This window comes from Larus michahellis, chromosome 17 (genome assembly GCF_964199755.1).
Source record: "Larus michahellis chromosome 17, bLarMic1.1, whole genome shotgun sequence".
In the NCBI taxonomy this organism is placed as follows: Eukaryota; Metazoa; Chordata; class Aves; order Charadriiformes; family Laridae; genus Larus; species Larus michahellis.
In genome coordinates this window covers 6857030-6872066 of record NC_133912.1, presented here as the reverse complement: position 1 = coordinate 6872066, position 15037 = coordinate 6857030, and the positions used below count along the sequence as shown (strand labels likewise).

Sequence of the window (15037 nt, the reverse complement as noted above, 5' to 3'; positions counted from 1 at the left end):
CAAGGATGGCACTACACAGAAACTTCCTGGAAAGCAGCATAATTACATCCAGGTATTTAGAAAGATAAAATTCACAAAAGAGACTGAACAGGACTGGAAGAGACCTCGTGGGTCATCTCCTTCCAATTGCTGTCCCAGAAAGTCATATATGTGAACTCTATCTTAAAAGTTACTATGTTTCCTGGCAATTATCCCCTCTTTGGAAGACTGCTCATTGCCCAGATGCTTAGAAAAATCCTTAGAATTTACAGAAGGACTTCATTCATAGGACAGCTTGTCCCCTTTGTTCTTCTGTCAGCACTGTTATGTGGCTTTGGTAGTTCTCACTCTCTTGCGTTTACCACACATTGTATTTAGAGCAATCACATCACTTCCTGAGCTAAGCAAGCCTCGTTCTTTTCATTTTCCTTCTCCTCTGATAACCTTGCCGTTCACATGATCATCTTAGTAACCTGAAATCTGATCTAGTTAGAATTCATTTCAAGAGATAGTCAAGAATGTGTAAGTTAATACCCTGTCCTATCAGACCGGAGAGAAAGAAACGAGCATAGCAAGATAAAGTAAAGATTGCTCTGATTAGTTTGTTTTGAAGAGATTCAGGACAATAAACAGAAGACAAAAATAAGCAATGACCTCCTCTAAATTCAGCACAACACAAAAAAACGTGTCTTATACTTGCATCATGTAAACTGCCTCAGCACTGCAGATCACTGGTCTGACCTGGATGTGGTCAGGAGTTCCCTTAGTGACCATCATCTACAAAGCAATGCAGCATTTGAGAAATGCAAGGGTGGGTAGGTGTGTCAGACAGGTTCTTTGCAGGGACTTTATGCAACCTGACTTTTTTTTTTTTTTTTTTTTTTTTTTTTTTTTTTTTTTTAAGGAATCAGTATCTCTGCAAGGTACTGAGATTTCATCAGTAGCAGCAGCAGCTGCACATGGATCTAAGACCGGAAGTGCAACTCTAGTGCAACTCATCCCCCCACCCCTGTCAGTGTAGGATAGGCTTTCATTCGTTCCAAAAAAATCAAGCTGCTGCAATACATATGCAGGACAGTACAATACAGAATAAACGCATCAAAGGAAATAGTTTTGTTGCTATTCTGTGAGTGACTGTAGCTGTGTTTAAAATAAATAATAAAAAAAACCACCATAGCTGCACATCCTACACTTCTCTATTAAAAAATTAATAATAAATGTGAATAAAGTCTACCCTCCAAACGTAATCACAGTTTCACACTAAAAACCATTACATTTATCTGCACCTGCTCTGAAATGCACTGAGTAAATGGAACACAAACACTTCCTACTTGAATGCACTGTTCATGAGCAACTGTAATAAAGGTGTATCACCTTCAGATAAGAGATCAGTCATAAAGTTTACTTATTGCAACATCTAGCTACCCAAAAAGATACCAATACCCGCAAAAGACAGAAGACAGACTGGTTTTTAATGTTGAGCAACATGTAAATAAATACCGACTCTGCTCTACCTGTCCTGCTACGCTCCAAGACAGAAAAACTTGAGTAAGCAATAAATCAAAGTCACTACAGTCCCAATGGGGCTTACTGTATTTGCTTGAATATAATACCGAAAATCAGCACAAGATTACAACCTGCCATCTCAAAAATCTCATTTCTGGGCTATAATTTCCATTTTACCTCAAACCTTCAAGAACAGGCTTAAGAGCTAAACTTCTTTGTCACATCAGAGCAGAGGCTGTGCCAAATACAGCATTGTAATTTTTCCCCTAATCTTTTCTAAAATTGTAATCAACTACTACAGAATTATCACAGTCTAGCATTGTTTGTTCATGTACTGTTTCCATTCAAAGAGCAGTGTGCCATGATTTCTCTGCCTGTCACAAACTGACATCCTAGCATTGATTGTTTATACCCAGAAGCAGTGGAACCAAGAACAAGGATCTTAAAAAAGTTTCTGTACAGAAGAAGCTACCCTATCTGCTTTGGGTACGATAGCAATAAATCAGACATTAAATTGTACTTAAACAGCAATGGGTGGGACAGAAAATCTTAACAGTAGACAGAGGAAATGGAAGACATTTACTAGCCGTGAAATTGAAATCACATTGGATATAGCAAATCCACTCTGATTTTAACCTACATATTCAAATCCAAGGCAGAGGGACCACCAATATTTGTCTCCATATGCAACTGCACAGACTAATTGCTTAACTCAGAAGGACATCCAGGACCAGACTTAAGGGCAGACTTTAGTAAACAGACGGCTCACAGTTGGTATTCTTCAAGCAGGAAGACTGAAGCAAGAATTCTTTTTTCCCTAAGGATCCTTGCAAATTCAGAATAACCATACAGCCGATTTGGAAATCCTCTGCTACAAGATATGGGCCACATTACAGTCCCTGTAAGTCACAGATTGGAACAACAGGGCAAGCAAACCAGCTTCCCCCACTGCGAACTGAAGTTGCTGTAGCTATTGATTTCTGCCATCCAGACTCTATCCGTCACCCTCCGCCTTCACCACGGTTGAACCCCTCAGCTCACCTGGGTGTCCCCCACTGACATCTGAACTGAGGTAGTTGCGCTTGCCTTGGGTCTGCTGGGAAGTCCCCGTACTTGTCTCCTTGTTCCATCTAGCTTGTTGATTTCCCATTGTGAGGGGCTCAGACACCCACTTCCTTGCTAACAGGCAGAGAAGCAAAGAACAACAGAAAAGAAGTGACAGAAAACTCAGGGGAAAAAGAAAAGGAGAAAAGGAGTGGAGAAAGGCTTGACAAAAGGGAGGTAAGGGAGAAAAGCAACTGTGAACTGTGCATACTCTTGCATATGAAATATCTGTTGATTTCCCAAAGACACCTGTAGAAATAGATTCTATACTTCAGGGGTGGGTTGGTTTTTTTCTGACATGAACAAAGTGTAATTTCTTTGTTAAATATTGATTTACACAATTGAGTCCTTGGAACACTTATCCTAGAAAGGCACTATGAAGAACAAGTAAGCTAGGAAAATTTTGCCTGTGTCACAGGAAACATATCAGATTGAATAAATTTTATTCACACTTTTTTTCCTTTTTGTTATCACTGTTTCATTCAAATGTTTGAGCAAATAATAGAGGGGTTTCTTTTTCATGTTTCAACATTCTCATCTTTTAGCTAAATTGAGGCAATTCTATATCAGCAAGTTTTTTTCTCAAGATCACCTTAGTAAAAGTCAGGGAAAATCCAGACTTTTCAAAAAGATACAGAAAATGAGGCAAGAAAATTTGCAGGCTTTTCATGTCACTCAGGTAATCAAGACAAGAAACACAGCTCTTTATGTTCTTATAAAATTCAGCTTCAAAGCATCATGAAATAGGTAGAGTGCAAGAGGAATTAATTTTAGAAGAGAGCCCCAGTTTAAACAAGATTATACAGTTGTTGCAATCTGCTAGCACATCATATGCATATAGGATTTTCTCCCAGCAGGAAAGTACTTTATGACGCCCTGACATGCCAATACCATAGGTTGTTTTAGATAACATTCACAATGCTAGATTTAAATATTTGGTCATTTAGTTTGCATTAATTACTCTGCCTCTGAATTTTCTGTCTTTCATGTCACTGATATACTCGATAACACATGCCTTACATCAACTTAGTAACAGCTGCAGTGAAAAAGAAACCTTTTGGACTGTTCCTAAATTTCTATCTGTGGATGTGTTCTGGTGGCACAACAAGGCAGGTTTGAGAACATTTCACATTTTTGGGTAGCCCAGAAGCAATACTTCTGTTCTAGAAGGGAGGAAAACACCACCACCATCAAAAAGCAGAGATTACAGTGAATCACAGTCTTGACTGGTTCCTATTTTGTGATAATAGATCTCACTCTCTTAGACAAAAAAACGATGGCACAAATTGCAAGGTTCAGTTCCGATACAAAATCCCTTGGGGTAGTTTCCCACTTGTACGTTCAGATCAAAGCTTCAGTAATGACGCTGCTCTGAACAATCCTCTCCCTTTCACAGCCCGCTTCCACGACTCACAGCAGGCTCCCTTGCAGAAAGAATCTGCTGCCTACTGCTTTTCCAGCTCTAAACCATCCGTATCTGCTAGTAATCCCAGGGAATCTGTGCAATACACTTGCGTCTCCTGTTTATCTTTTCAAATATAGAATAAATAACAGAATTTCTGGCTTCTAACAAACACTTCAGATTGATCAGAAATCAGGAACTAAGCAATAGAAATGAAATTGCTCTACAGACCTGTGTCAGCAGCAGCTCTTAACAGCAACAGAAAACCCCTTTCCGAGATGATGGGATAGGAGGATTTGTTTGTTTATGCATTTTACCTGGAATGAACTGCATCAAATAGCAGAGGAAATACCGCAAATTAGCAAGCAGGAGGCTGATGACAGACAAAAGGATTTCAGAAAACATATTCCGCTCGGAAGAAGGCACCAGGTAGGAGATGGTCAGGGAAGGTACCGGAGCCAGGATGACGGTGTGCAGCCAGCACTGCTGGATCTGCTGGAGAGGGCTGCCTGACATCATCATTTCAGAATAAGAGCCAGGAAGGTCTGCCCTCTCAGGGCAGGAGGAACGAGCCAGCCTGCCTGCGCTCCGCTGCTAGGGCCGGGCCGGGCACCCACAGGGCAGGGGGGGACCTGCCTGCAGCCCCAGCGGCTCAGCAGCCCTCACAACCTCTCGGCAGCTGGGCCAGGTGTGTTGCTGGAGTACCAAGACAGCTAAAGTGTACGTTACCACTGGTGGAAAAAGTGCTTTATCCCAGTTCGCCAGTTGGAGCTGGAGAAAATGGAAGAAAGGGGAGACGTATCCATGTACTGAGGTAGTCAGGCTTCAAGGCAATTCTTTTAAAAATTCTTGTCATGCTCTTTTTTCTTTTTCACCTGTCAAAAATACTTTTGATTTGTTTTGTTTCAAAATCTGAGTAACCTTTTTGCACCTCAAAGAATCTCAAGGCTTTAGGAATATTGGTTGCCACAGCAGATTAGACCATCAAATCAGATAGGGAAGGGCCACTGACTGTCTGTGCTCTGCTGTTTCAAACTAAGATGGACCTTAGGTGGACCCTTTCCTTCAGGATGCTGAGAGGAAGCTGCTACCACTTTGCAAATGCACTGTGATGGCTATGTTTGTTGCATGTTACTAAGCAGCTCTTAAAAACTGCCCTGTCCCTTGAGAGAGAGCAAGGCAGCATACACAGCACTCCAGGTAGCCCATTACACTGTCCTTAACATGAGACAGATTATTACTCATCCTAAGTCTTCTGCTGCAAATTAAGCTGATTTCTTCTTGTCCTTTCTATAAGACACAGTGAGCACTTAACTACTGTCTTTTCTTTAACTGACCTGTTATCGTGCCTTCCCTTGATTTGTGCTTTCTCTAAACAAGCTCAACTGCTTTAACCTTTCCTCACAGATCATGTTGTCTTCACCCTTTATTATTCCTGTTTCCCACCCTGCCCACTTTTTTTTTTTTTAATAAGCAGACCCATCCTCCAGCTAAGAACAAACTAGCACAGAGAAAAGGAGAACAACTATGTTTTTATGTCTTATCTGCTATCCTACAACTAACACATCTCAGCTGTATTTTTTTTCACCACCCAATAACATCATGACAACTCTAGCTATTGCTCTGGTTTGTAAGTAACATACATGACTACCCTTGCTAAGCATAGTACTTTTCCCTTGTCTTTTTTTGAATTTTATCTTGATGTCAGATCGTCCCTTCATCTTATTGACATTATAGTGAATTTTCAACATATGTTATTGATAGCATTTGTGACCCTTACCAGCTTGCTGCCATTTGAAAAATGAACTGTATTCTCTAATGTCCTTCTTCTAAATCATTCAGGATAATATGGAATAAGTGAGGCTTGAAACAGATCGCTATAGGATGCTATCTAGGCTGACCTTTTGGAAAAAAATAGTATTCCTTTCATTGGCTTTTTAACTCATTCATGTAGCCCCTACTTCCTGATTGCTCCTATTTTTATATAGCATCATACAGGACAGTGTCAATTATGTTACATCAGGCTACACCCCATCTACCATTTTTCACAGTAAGTCATTTATTTTGATAAAGGATTTTTTATTTTTTTTATTTATTGTTCCCCAGATGCTTATGAAGTCATTGTTAAGAAATTTACTTCAGACTCTCTACAGGATGGGAGATAGGCTGATTGATCTATGATTCTTTGCCCTCCTTTTTTCGGGCTACTCACCCTGATGACGTAAAACACCCACTCTGCTCTTTTCCAGTGCTGCCTTCATCATTAGGTTTTCAAAGACAATTCAAAGACGAAATATAAAGACTCTACAATTAGCAAAATTGAATTCTGATGACTTCTAGACAGAATGTCATGAGCCTTAAACACATCTATTACCTACTCAATTTGGTCTTTTTCTATTATGAGCCACATTCCTACAGCTATGCTAAAAGGCAGTTTCATTTTAAGTAAACAGTCAGAACTAGCCTTTTCTCAGGGAAGAAGTCTCTTCGCTGAATACCTAAGCTGTCTCTGCATTATCTGTTATTTTCCATTTTTAGCTTTTAGATAATAGAAGAGCAATGAGAGGAACTGAGTATGGGTTTTTCACTACTTACTTTCCAGACTGTGGAGGTTACCCACAGTGAACTCAGAAATGCAGAAGACTCACTGTCAAAAATCCCCTTGACTTCAAGGGGGTTGGAGCTTTGTCTAACATGTTTCCACATTTTTAAAAAAATCCATTTATATTCTGTTACTGATCTGTCACCTTAGACGTTCTTGTTAATTTACTAAGGCACTGCAGCTTAAACAACAGGAGGAGAAGCTTAAAGAAAACATAGTTACCAGCTGAGCTTTGCTGATCAGATTTGGCAGCTTTAAAGCCAATTAATTTTCTGTTCAAACCTCCTTTAGTAAAACTGGCAAGCAGATAATGATGGGATAAAGTGCCATTTGGCTTTCATGTGTAGCTCATTCCTCAGAGACTGAATGAATGAGCTTTCTGTTTCACATCAGAAGAGGAGAGTAAAAGATTTGGTTTGTTTCTCCCCCAAAATACTGAAATACACGATAGAGGCAATCAGTGCAGAAACACTAGCAGGATAGACTAATGGGAAACCAGTAAAATTTTATTTTCTAATGGTTTAGAAGAAAAACAGTGTATAATGGGTAGTCCCATATATATATAGATATTAAGTGGAACACTTAAGGGGCAGCCAACAGAAAAATGCTCAGTATTTTTAAACTATGGAAGGCTCCCTTTTAAACAGGAAGAGATTTATGGATGAAAGCAACCAGTGAGTAGGTATTTCCATTGCTTAAGTATTTTTTAACTTCAAAATAGAAGTGACTAATTTATTTTCAATCAATATTTTAAAGTTTCTGAACTTACCATTTCAAGCTGCAACTTTATAAAACTACGTATTTTATTCCTTTTACTTGGTCAGTGGCTTGTTTTTTTTATATATCCTCACAAATTCGTGCAGCAAAAACAGAAGCTTTGTTGCTCTTAGTAGTTTAAAAACTATTTTTAAAATGCCTATTTCAAAATCTTACAAAGCTTTGAATGTCTTCCCTTTAATAAGCATAACTACACTGTTCATAATCTCAGCTAGGTTACTATGGTCATACTTACTGACTTTACTTTCAATGTCTTTTCAAATTCTAAAATCCCCTTACTACCACAGAGATCTCACTCTAAATTATAACATGTAATGACAACCAGCTGCATAAGAAATCACTGTAGAAAGAGAGATTCATTTAGAGAGGTATGTCTTGATTTTAACTGTATTTGAAAGCCAGAGTAAGCAGTTCTTCAGCCTTGTAAGTATAGTTTTACTAATTTTTATTGCATTTTATGAAGTTTTTGAATGCAGCAAGCTGCTGCAACGGTAACACTGTGGGCCTGTGCCCTCTTGATCCCCTCAGGGAAGAAACTTACATTATGTGATCCAATAGTTTTCTAAGTTCTGCTTCTTAGTAATGCTTAATACTAGAGCCAAAGGTTTGCAACTTGGCTATGTTAGCCACATAAACTAGATCCAGATGATCTAAAAAGGATGTATAATTTTCCTAAGCACAAACAGATAAAATGCAGCAAGCTTCTGACTCCAATAACAGGCAGGTATTTAACAGTAATGAAAGCTGTGTAATTTTTCTTTAAGGGCTTACATAAATAGGTAAATTTCTAAATTCAGACACTTCATAGATGATAATTTAAAACTGATTTTTGTCATCATTATAGATGACCATAGATTTTTGAAACACTTAGCACAATATTCTAGAAAATTTAACTTCCAAAATCATCTTCTCTTTTTCTCCCACTTTCTTCTATTTAAACAGCATTACCAAGACTGATTACCAAACGAGATACAATTATTAGGAAAGAGGGACAGACTGCTAAAATACAATGTAAACTAGTGGCAAGATTTTTTAAAGTCTTTAGATGCTAAAGATGCAGATAGGCACCTTATGGGATTTTCAAAAATTCCTAAGCATGTAAGGCGCTTACATGCTTAGGCACTTTCAAAATCCTACTAAGTACATATCTGCATCTTTAGGTATCTAAATACCTTGGGAAATCTCACCCTAGATGTCCAGTTTCTCTCATTATTTGTTTTAATTAGTACCAGTTTGACAGGTAGCACATTTGCTATGACCTTTATCTAATAAAAGGGTGAAACGAGGATTGATTAAGTCTGAAAGGATTTAAAGAGAAAATTCATATACAGTACTGGGGTAAAGATATATCTTATGCTAGCAACAGGACTATCTAGCACTTTTCTTTATTACATTAGCCTCACAATTTGCACAAATGATGCTTTGTGGTTTTTTATGTTTCAATTTTTTTAACAGAGTCAAATGACAAGAAAGAAAAAGTGCTCAAAAACTCCATAAGGATCCTCAAATAAACAGCAAACAATATTGATGTATCTAAATAACAGAATAAGAGAGGAGTGTAATTCTAGATTATGTTAACATTATCTAGTTTTTTATTGACATTACCAGCAAAGTTTTGATGATGTGCTTTTAAGTTTATATCAAAATGGCCTTGGTTTAATTTGAAAAGCTGTAGAAGTATTAAAATATATTTTCTAATTAAGACTTTATACCTCTTTATACATTCTCCAAAGTAGTAATCTTAATAGAACTCTCCTATTTCTAAACTGATCTTTTTAGTCTATTTAAATTCTGAGACAAAATGGAAATAAGATAGCAAGTACATTCTACTAAGATTTTAGCACCAAAACATTTTCTAAAGTAGAAAGAAAAAAATCAGAAAATTATTAATATGAAATAATCTGATGTCCTTTTCCACTTACACTGCAAAATTCCCTGTTTCACAGAAATGTCTCTATACTGTATTCTAGAGTGAAAGACTGGTTGTGACAATAAAAGAAAAAAACATCCTGAGCAGTGACATTAGCAATACCATGGCTGCTTCTGAATTCAGTTGTACTGAACATCCATAGCCTTAAAGCCATGCAATGCAAGATTCATCCTACTTTCTTTTTCAAATGCTTCCAATATTTTCTAGGGATGGAAGCATAGGGACAGCCTAAGTGATGGGTCAACAACTAAAAAAAGATGTTTCAATGTGTAGAATCCCTTGGAGTCAAAGGATTTAAAACTGATATTTAGTATTGTTTTTACTAACTACTACTACCCTATTTATTTAAAAAATAAATTGCTGCTTAAGTTGTTGAAAGTTTCCTGAACTGCTAGAAATATTTACATAAGACATTTATGAAACAGTCATCATAGAACTCATAGTTTATATTTTAACACATAAGATATACTACAAGTTTTGCTCTGCATTTCTGCCGTCTAACAAACTCCATTTAGCTTTGCAGAGTATTTGCGATCACAGTGAATCTCTGTTTCAGACTTTCCCTTTTCTGTTTTAAGTGGTTTTCTATGGTCCTCGCTTCTTTTAAGATTCCATCAAGTTCTTGGACATAAGAAGCATCCATCGCAGCTCTCTCACTTAATTGAAAAAATCTGTAGTTAAAATCAATACTGACACCATGAACTTTCTCACTGCTTTAATGCTTTTCTTAAAAATGTGTTGTCTATCAATACTCGATTTCCGACCTAATTAGTTTTCTGCTGTAACAGAAAACAGCAGTTATTTCAAGATCTGTGTTCGATAGTTTTCAGCACTAATTTCTATAAACTGCAGCCACAGTAATTCATCTTTTCTAGAGAGGTTAGAAAAGTGCTGTACAAATAGAACAAAGTTAACTTGCCTTAAAATGTGAGCATATTTTGATAACAAATTCATAATTTCTTTGTTCATCTCTGTTAAAAGAAAAAAGTAATTATTTAAACATTTGAATGAACTTTCATCTCAACATCAAATTAGGTAATTATATAATTACTTTCAGTATATTTAATACATCACCGTTTAAAGATTTTTCCAGTGGTTCAGGTTTGTAAGGGGACTGCGAGCCCTCAGAAAAAGCCAAATCTGTTTTGTCAAGGGAGGACAACTGAGGATTTTCTGAAGCTTCATTCTAATAACAGAGCACATAAAATAAATACAGGTTCTAGGACTTAAAACAAGCTTAGCACAGACACAGTTTAACTGGAGAAAAAAAAAAGTTTAAAAAAAGATCTTTAAAAAGAAAGACTATTTTCAGAGAAAGTGCAAGTGTTGTTGGTTTCACAGCATCACCATTCATTGTGAACACGCACAGCATCTCAGTACTAGGGGAGTGGGTGGGAAGTACCAGTTGAGATCTTTGTTTATATCACTAAAAGCTTGTGTACTTCAGAAGCTCACTCTCGAGAAGTCCTACATAACCACGTTGCAGCACATACACAATTTTGTTGGGCTTCAAACACTAACAGAAATTTTACAGTCCCCTTATAAAAGAAAGTCATACGTGTTTCCCCTAACCTACATGAACAGACATGGAGCGCTCTGCCCTCTCTCTGTGACAGGAACCCATAGCAATGCCAGAGAAGGGCATGGGGGTGGGGAGTTGCATTGCTCCCATGGGTCCAGAAGGGTCCGGGTTCTCCCTCCCTTCCTCATACAGTACTGCTCACCTCCACCTCTTTTTTACGTTTACTTCTATTTTCATCAGCTTTTTGTGTGTTGCTTGTCATCATTGCCTGATAAAAAGTACAATGCCATATTTGGTAAGTGGTTCTCTCGTGCGACTGGAAAATATATCTATACAAAAATGTGTAAAACCTGTAGCCTGTACCTCTGTATGCTCCTCTGCAAAGGAGCTGCCCTCCTCACTGGAGAGGGGCAGAGCCCCAAAGCACGGTGAGAGCACCGATCGGGGCTGGAGTGAGAGGGTCTAAGGCCTGGGGCGGCCCGGGGCCACCCTGGGCAGTGCTGAGGCTCACAGCCCAGGCGCTCTCAGAGGTGCCAAAGGCGTGTAAGGTCGGCCTCGGGCTGCTGAGGCCGATTCCGCCTCGTCCAAAAGGGATCTGTGCCCCCCCAGCTCTACCTATGCTGCCACAGGACCTCCCACCCTTACGGGCACCGGGGCACCCCTCTGCCCTGGAGGTTTCCCCGCCCCCCGGACCTCCCTCCTCAGGCAGCGCCGGCCCCGGACGGTTAACGGTCCTGGCGGCCGTTAACGGCCAGCGCGCGAGAGCGCCACAGCCGCTCCTCAGAGGCCCGGCACCGCCGCCAGGGCAGGCCGGAGCCGCCCTGGAGCCCTGCCCCGAAGCGGCTGGCGGAGGGCCGGCTGCCGGGCCCAGCTCTAGAAGGATGGCTGAGGAGAAGGTCCGCAAAGCTCGTCGCTGAAACGACTCCCGGTCCAGCGATCCCAGGGAGAAGCGTTTCATCCCAATTACACGTCTGAGTTAAAGCGCGATGAGGCTGCCTGTAGCTACTTAAAGTGTTGCGCTGCCCGCTCAAACGATTCCGGTCATATTTTGTCTTCTAAGCATCTGTGATGGTTTCAGTCACGGTTTGAATCACTGGAACGTTTTGGGATGACAGCGAAATGCCAGATGAGGCTAGATGGATCCATTTCAAAAGACCAGCCATGAATGAGTAAAACCTGACAGATTACTGCCACTAAAAATGAATAACGCCATTAGACAACTAAAAAGACCAACTTTTTTTCTAATCAATGGAAAACAAGATTGCATTTTCCTGATGATGTGCTTCACTTCTGTAGGTAAGCTATATTTGGTTTCATCAAGAAATGACTGAGTCAGGTTATGTGATGAGATGGCTTGCTTACAACAGGAAGGAACTAGACACAATGATTCAGCAGAGCTCTTTCAGTATTATACTTCACGTTGTTAGCCAAAAATCATAAACACTGTATCAAGTCACTACTTTCCTAAATCCTGGCTTCATTAGCTACAGTGACAAAAATCATTACTCCAACATAACTTCAAACCTTGCAAAGGCAATTGTTCCTCTGGGGTTTTTTTTTTTCCCATCTTTAATTTATGTTTTTAAGAGAAGAAAGGATCTTAACCTTACATATGTTAACCAAATAGGCTCTTAAAGTCAAAACTCAGGAGAAGAAATGAAACCACTGAAAGGACAAGAACTAAATACTTCCCCAAAGTAGAAACAATAACCAATATACAGCCATGGCCCACTTCATTAAATTCTCAAAAATTAATAGTTTTTGATGTTATTAGCAATACTATTGAAACATTAAGAAACAGATATGAAGAATAAGCTAGGAAAACATCCTTAAAGTGTTTACCTAATTGAGCTACCGTTACCATGTTAAGATATTTTTATTATCACCAACCAGAATTGAAATAAACGAAACATCTGAATTGTTTTACCACTTCCACTACCTTATGGATACAATAGTCTATGGAGAAAGTTCAGACTAAAGAAAAATAAAATTATCTAAGTCATTACTCTAAAATTAGTTCCAGTTCCTTTAAAATTGGAAATATTACAATGCCAGGAGAAACAAAACCTTAAAACTTACAATAGAAGCTATTGTTATGAGTTAGACTCTGATCCTTATAGATGCAAATATGTACAGATGAAGAGAAGAAAACTCCTTGTATTAAATGTGTTAAACGACCTAATTGAATTTTATTATCTCAAAGGTCAGCAGGAAAGACCAAGTCCTCCTTCTTGATAGTTTCATATAGAATGTCAAATAGGCAAAAAATATTCGTGCCAGCAGTTAATACAAAATAAATAATGTTGGCTGACTAGCATTGTTTTGGTGCTTTCACACAAATTTTGGTACCAAGTACAATATTACTTAATGTTTCACAAGTGATCTGAATGTAAATTTAATCTTAATAAGAAAAAATGGCTAAAGGATAAATCAGTATTACAACATCAATTTTAATTTTTTTTTTTTTTGGTGGTATGAAAATTTAGGTGTCTGGGAACAAGAAATGCAAGCAGTATCACCCAAATGGGGAACTCTCCTGAATAAAGCTCTGGTGCCCAAATTTTCAAAAAAACGTTAAAAGTGAATTGGAGTGAAGAAGAGAGACATGAATATTACTTTGAAGCTGAAGAAATTTATTCAGAGGTAGAAACTTAAAGGGCTGAAGCTGTTTATTTTAGTTGAAAAAGACCAAGAGGCAATTTCATCGTACTACACAGGAAGGAACTACTGTTACGAAAGGGCTATCGGGAAATTGTACAGAAACGGGAGACCAGAACCAGAAGCCAGTTAAATTTAGAAAGATTTTTTTTCTTCTGTAAGAACCAACCATTCAAATAAAGTACCAAGAGGAACAACAGAATCACAGTTGTTGTATATAGAAATCAGCTACATCTAGGTTTTTAAATTTGGATCTCTCTCTAGTATACAGGTTTAGATAAACACAACTCCACACATGTACCGAATGCCATGTAACAAAACAGGAATTTGAAAGGGGATGATATAATATTGCTGTCTGGTTGCAATACAGCCAGTGTAAGTGTATACCTGTAAACAGGGATATACGCTTCTTATTTGAAAGCAGTAATTGCAAAAAGGCACTTTTCTTTGACTGTCAGACACAGGAGGGTTTACTATGTTGCTGAATTCTGCTCTTTTAAATTCTTCTGAATCAGTTTCATAAGTTTCTTTCAACAACTTTAAAGAAAGAAGATACATTTTTGTAGCACATATACTTGTTGTTTGTTTTAATGTGTCAGTGAAATACACTGCTCCCTGTGGGTAGAACAGTCAAAATCCACGGTTATTAGTAAAATGAACAATATTTTTAGGATTATTATTTCAGATGAGGTTGAAAGATGCACCTTTGACCTCAAAATTAAAGCATTCCCCACAAACATGTATTGTGCTCTTTTTTTGTTAAGTTTTGTTTTCCTCCCAAAGCAGTAACAGGTATGCAGACAGGTAAGAGAACATCTTAGGGTCTTAGCCTTAGTTATGGTTGGGAATTTGGGGTTCTTTTAGTGGTTTTGGTGTGGGGTTCCCCCCCCCCCGTCCAGTGCTAAGACTTGAACCTCTTCAATTTACCCACTGAGCTATGCAGCTGAATGCCCTAATGAAGGCATTCAACGTTATACTATTACTAGTCAGCATTATATTATTACTAGTCAGCATTATAAACAGAAAATCAAGGCAGGAAGATACCAGTTAACACTGCCAAGTTCTACAAACTATACAAAATATTGGTTAATTATTCATTCCCAAGTTCACTTTTCTGTTTTGTTTTTTTTTTTTTTTATTGCCTTAGCTGCTTAGTTGTCCTATCACTACACAATGTTTGCCATTGCAGTTACAGCAACCTTTGTTACATTAAGCACTCCACAGCCACCAAAAGCAGCGCAGCACTTACCTTCTGAAAAAACATCACACTTTGGGGCTGCAGCAGTTAGTTACAAGTAATGGCCATCACCGTTTTATTTATTTGCAATTAATACGTGCCTGGGAAACGATTTACAGCTGCTAAATTAGGAACTGTCTATTAATCTGGCTTCGAGTACTAAGCCAGTTTCTGCCTGGCTGTTTCCCTGAGAGATGCCTAAATTCCTCCCCTGAAGCTACTTACATACAAAGGGAGGGAAGATAATTTGAAGATTTCCCCCCAGACACCAGTGATATGTTTCTTGGTATTGTTGTTATAAAGAACCAGATGCACACAAT

At 38.4% G+C, this 15037-nt stretch overlaps 2 protein-coding genes across 5 annotated transcripts in view; both read right to left on the bottom strand.

Annotated features, from left to right (window-relative positions):
- The window catches only part of BCO2 (beta-carotene oxygenase 2), a 34294-nt gene extending 19545 nt beyond the window's left edge, over positions 1 to 14749 (bottom strand). Inside the window, exons 1-2 of one of the 4 annotated variants that reach the window (XM_074561120.1) lie at positions 4309 to 4502; positions 2527 to 2664 (exon numbers count right to left, since the gene is read on the bottom strand). In XM_074561120.1, coding sequence (XP_074417221.1) covers positions 2527 to 2664; positions 4309 to 4396 — 226 coding nt within the window. In that variant the 5' untranslated portion in view covers positions 4397 to 4502. Of the gene's footprint in view, positions 1 to 2526; positions 2665 to 4222; positions 4533 to 14729 lie in introns of those variants that run through there. The other 3 variants (XM_074561123.1, XM_074561125.1, XM_074561121.1) reach the window with 3 other exon arrangements.
- TEX12 (testis expressed 12) lies at positions 9812 to 11084 on the bottom strand. The gene is made up of 4 exons (XM_074561134.1): positions 11025 to 11084; positions 10375 to 10486; positions 10220 to 10271; positions 9812 to 9956 (listed from the first exon to the last, which is right to left on the bottom strand). Exons 1-4 carry the CDS (start codon positions 11082 to 11084, stop codon positions 9812 to 9814), a joined length of 369 nt encoding a protein of 122 aa, XP_074417235.1.
- Positions 14750 to 15037: the final 288 nt, after the last annotated feature.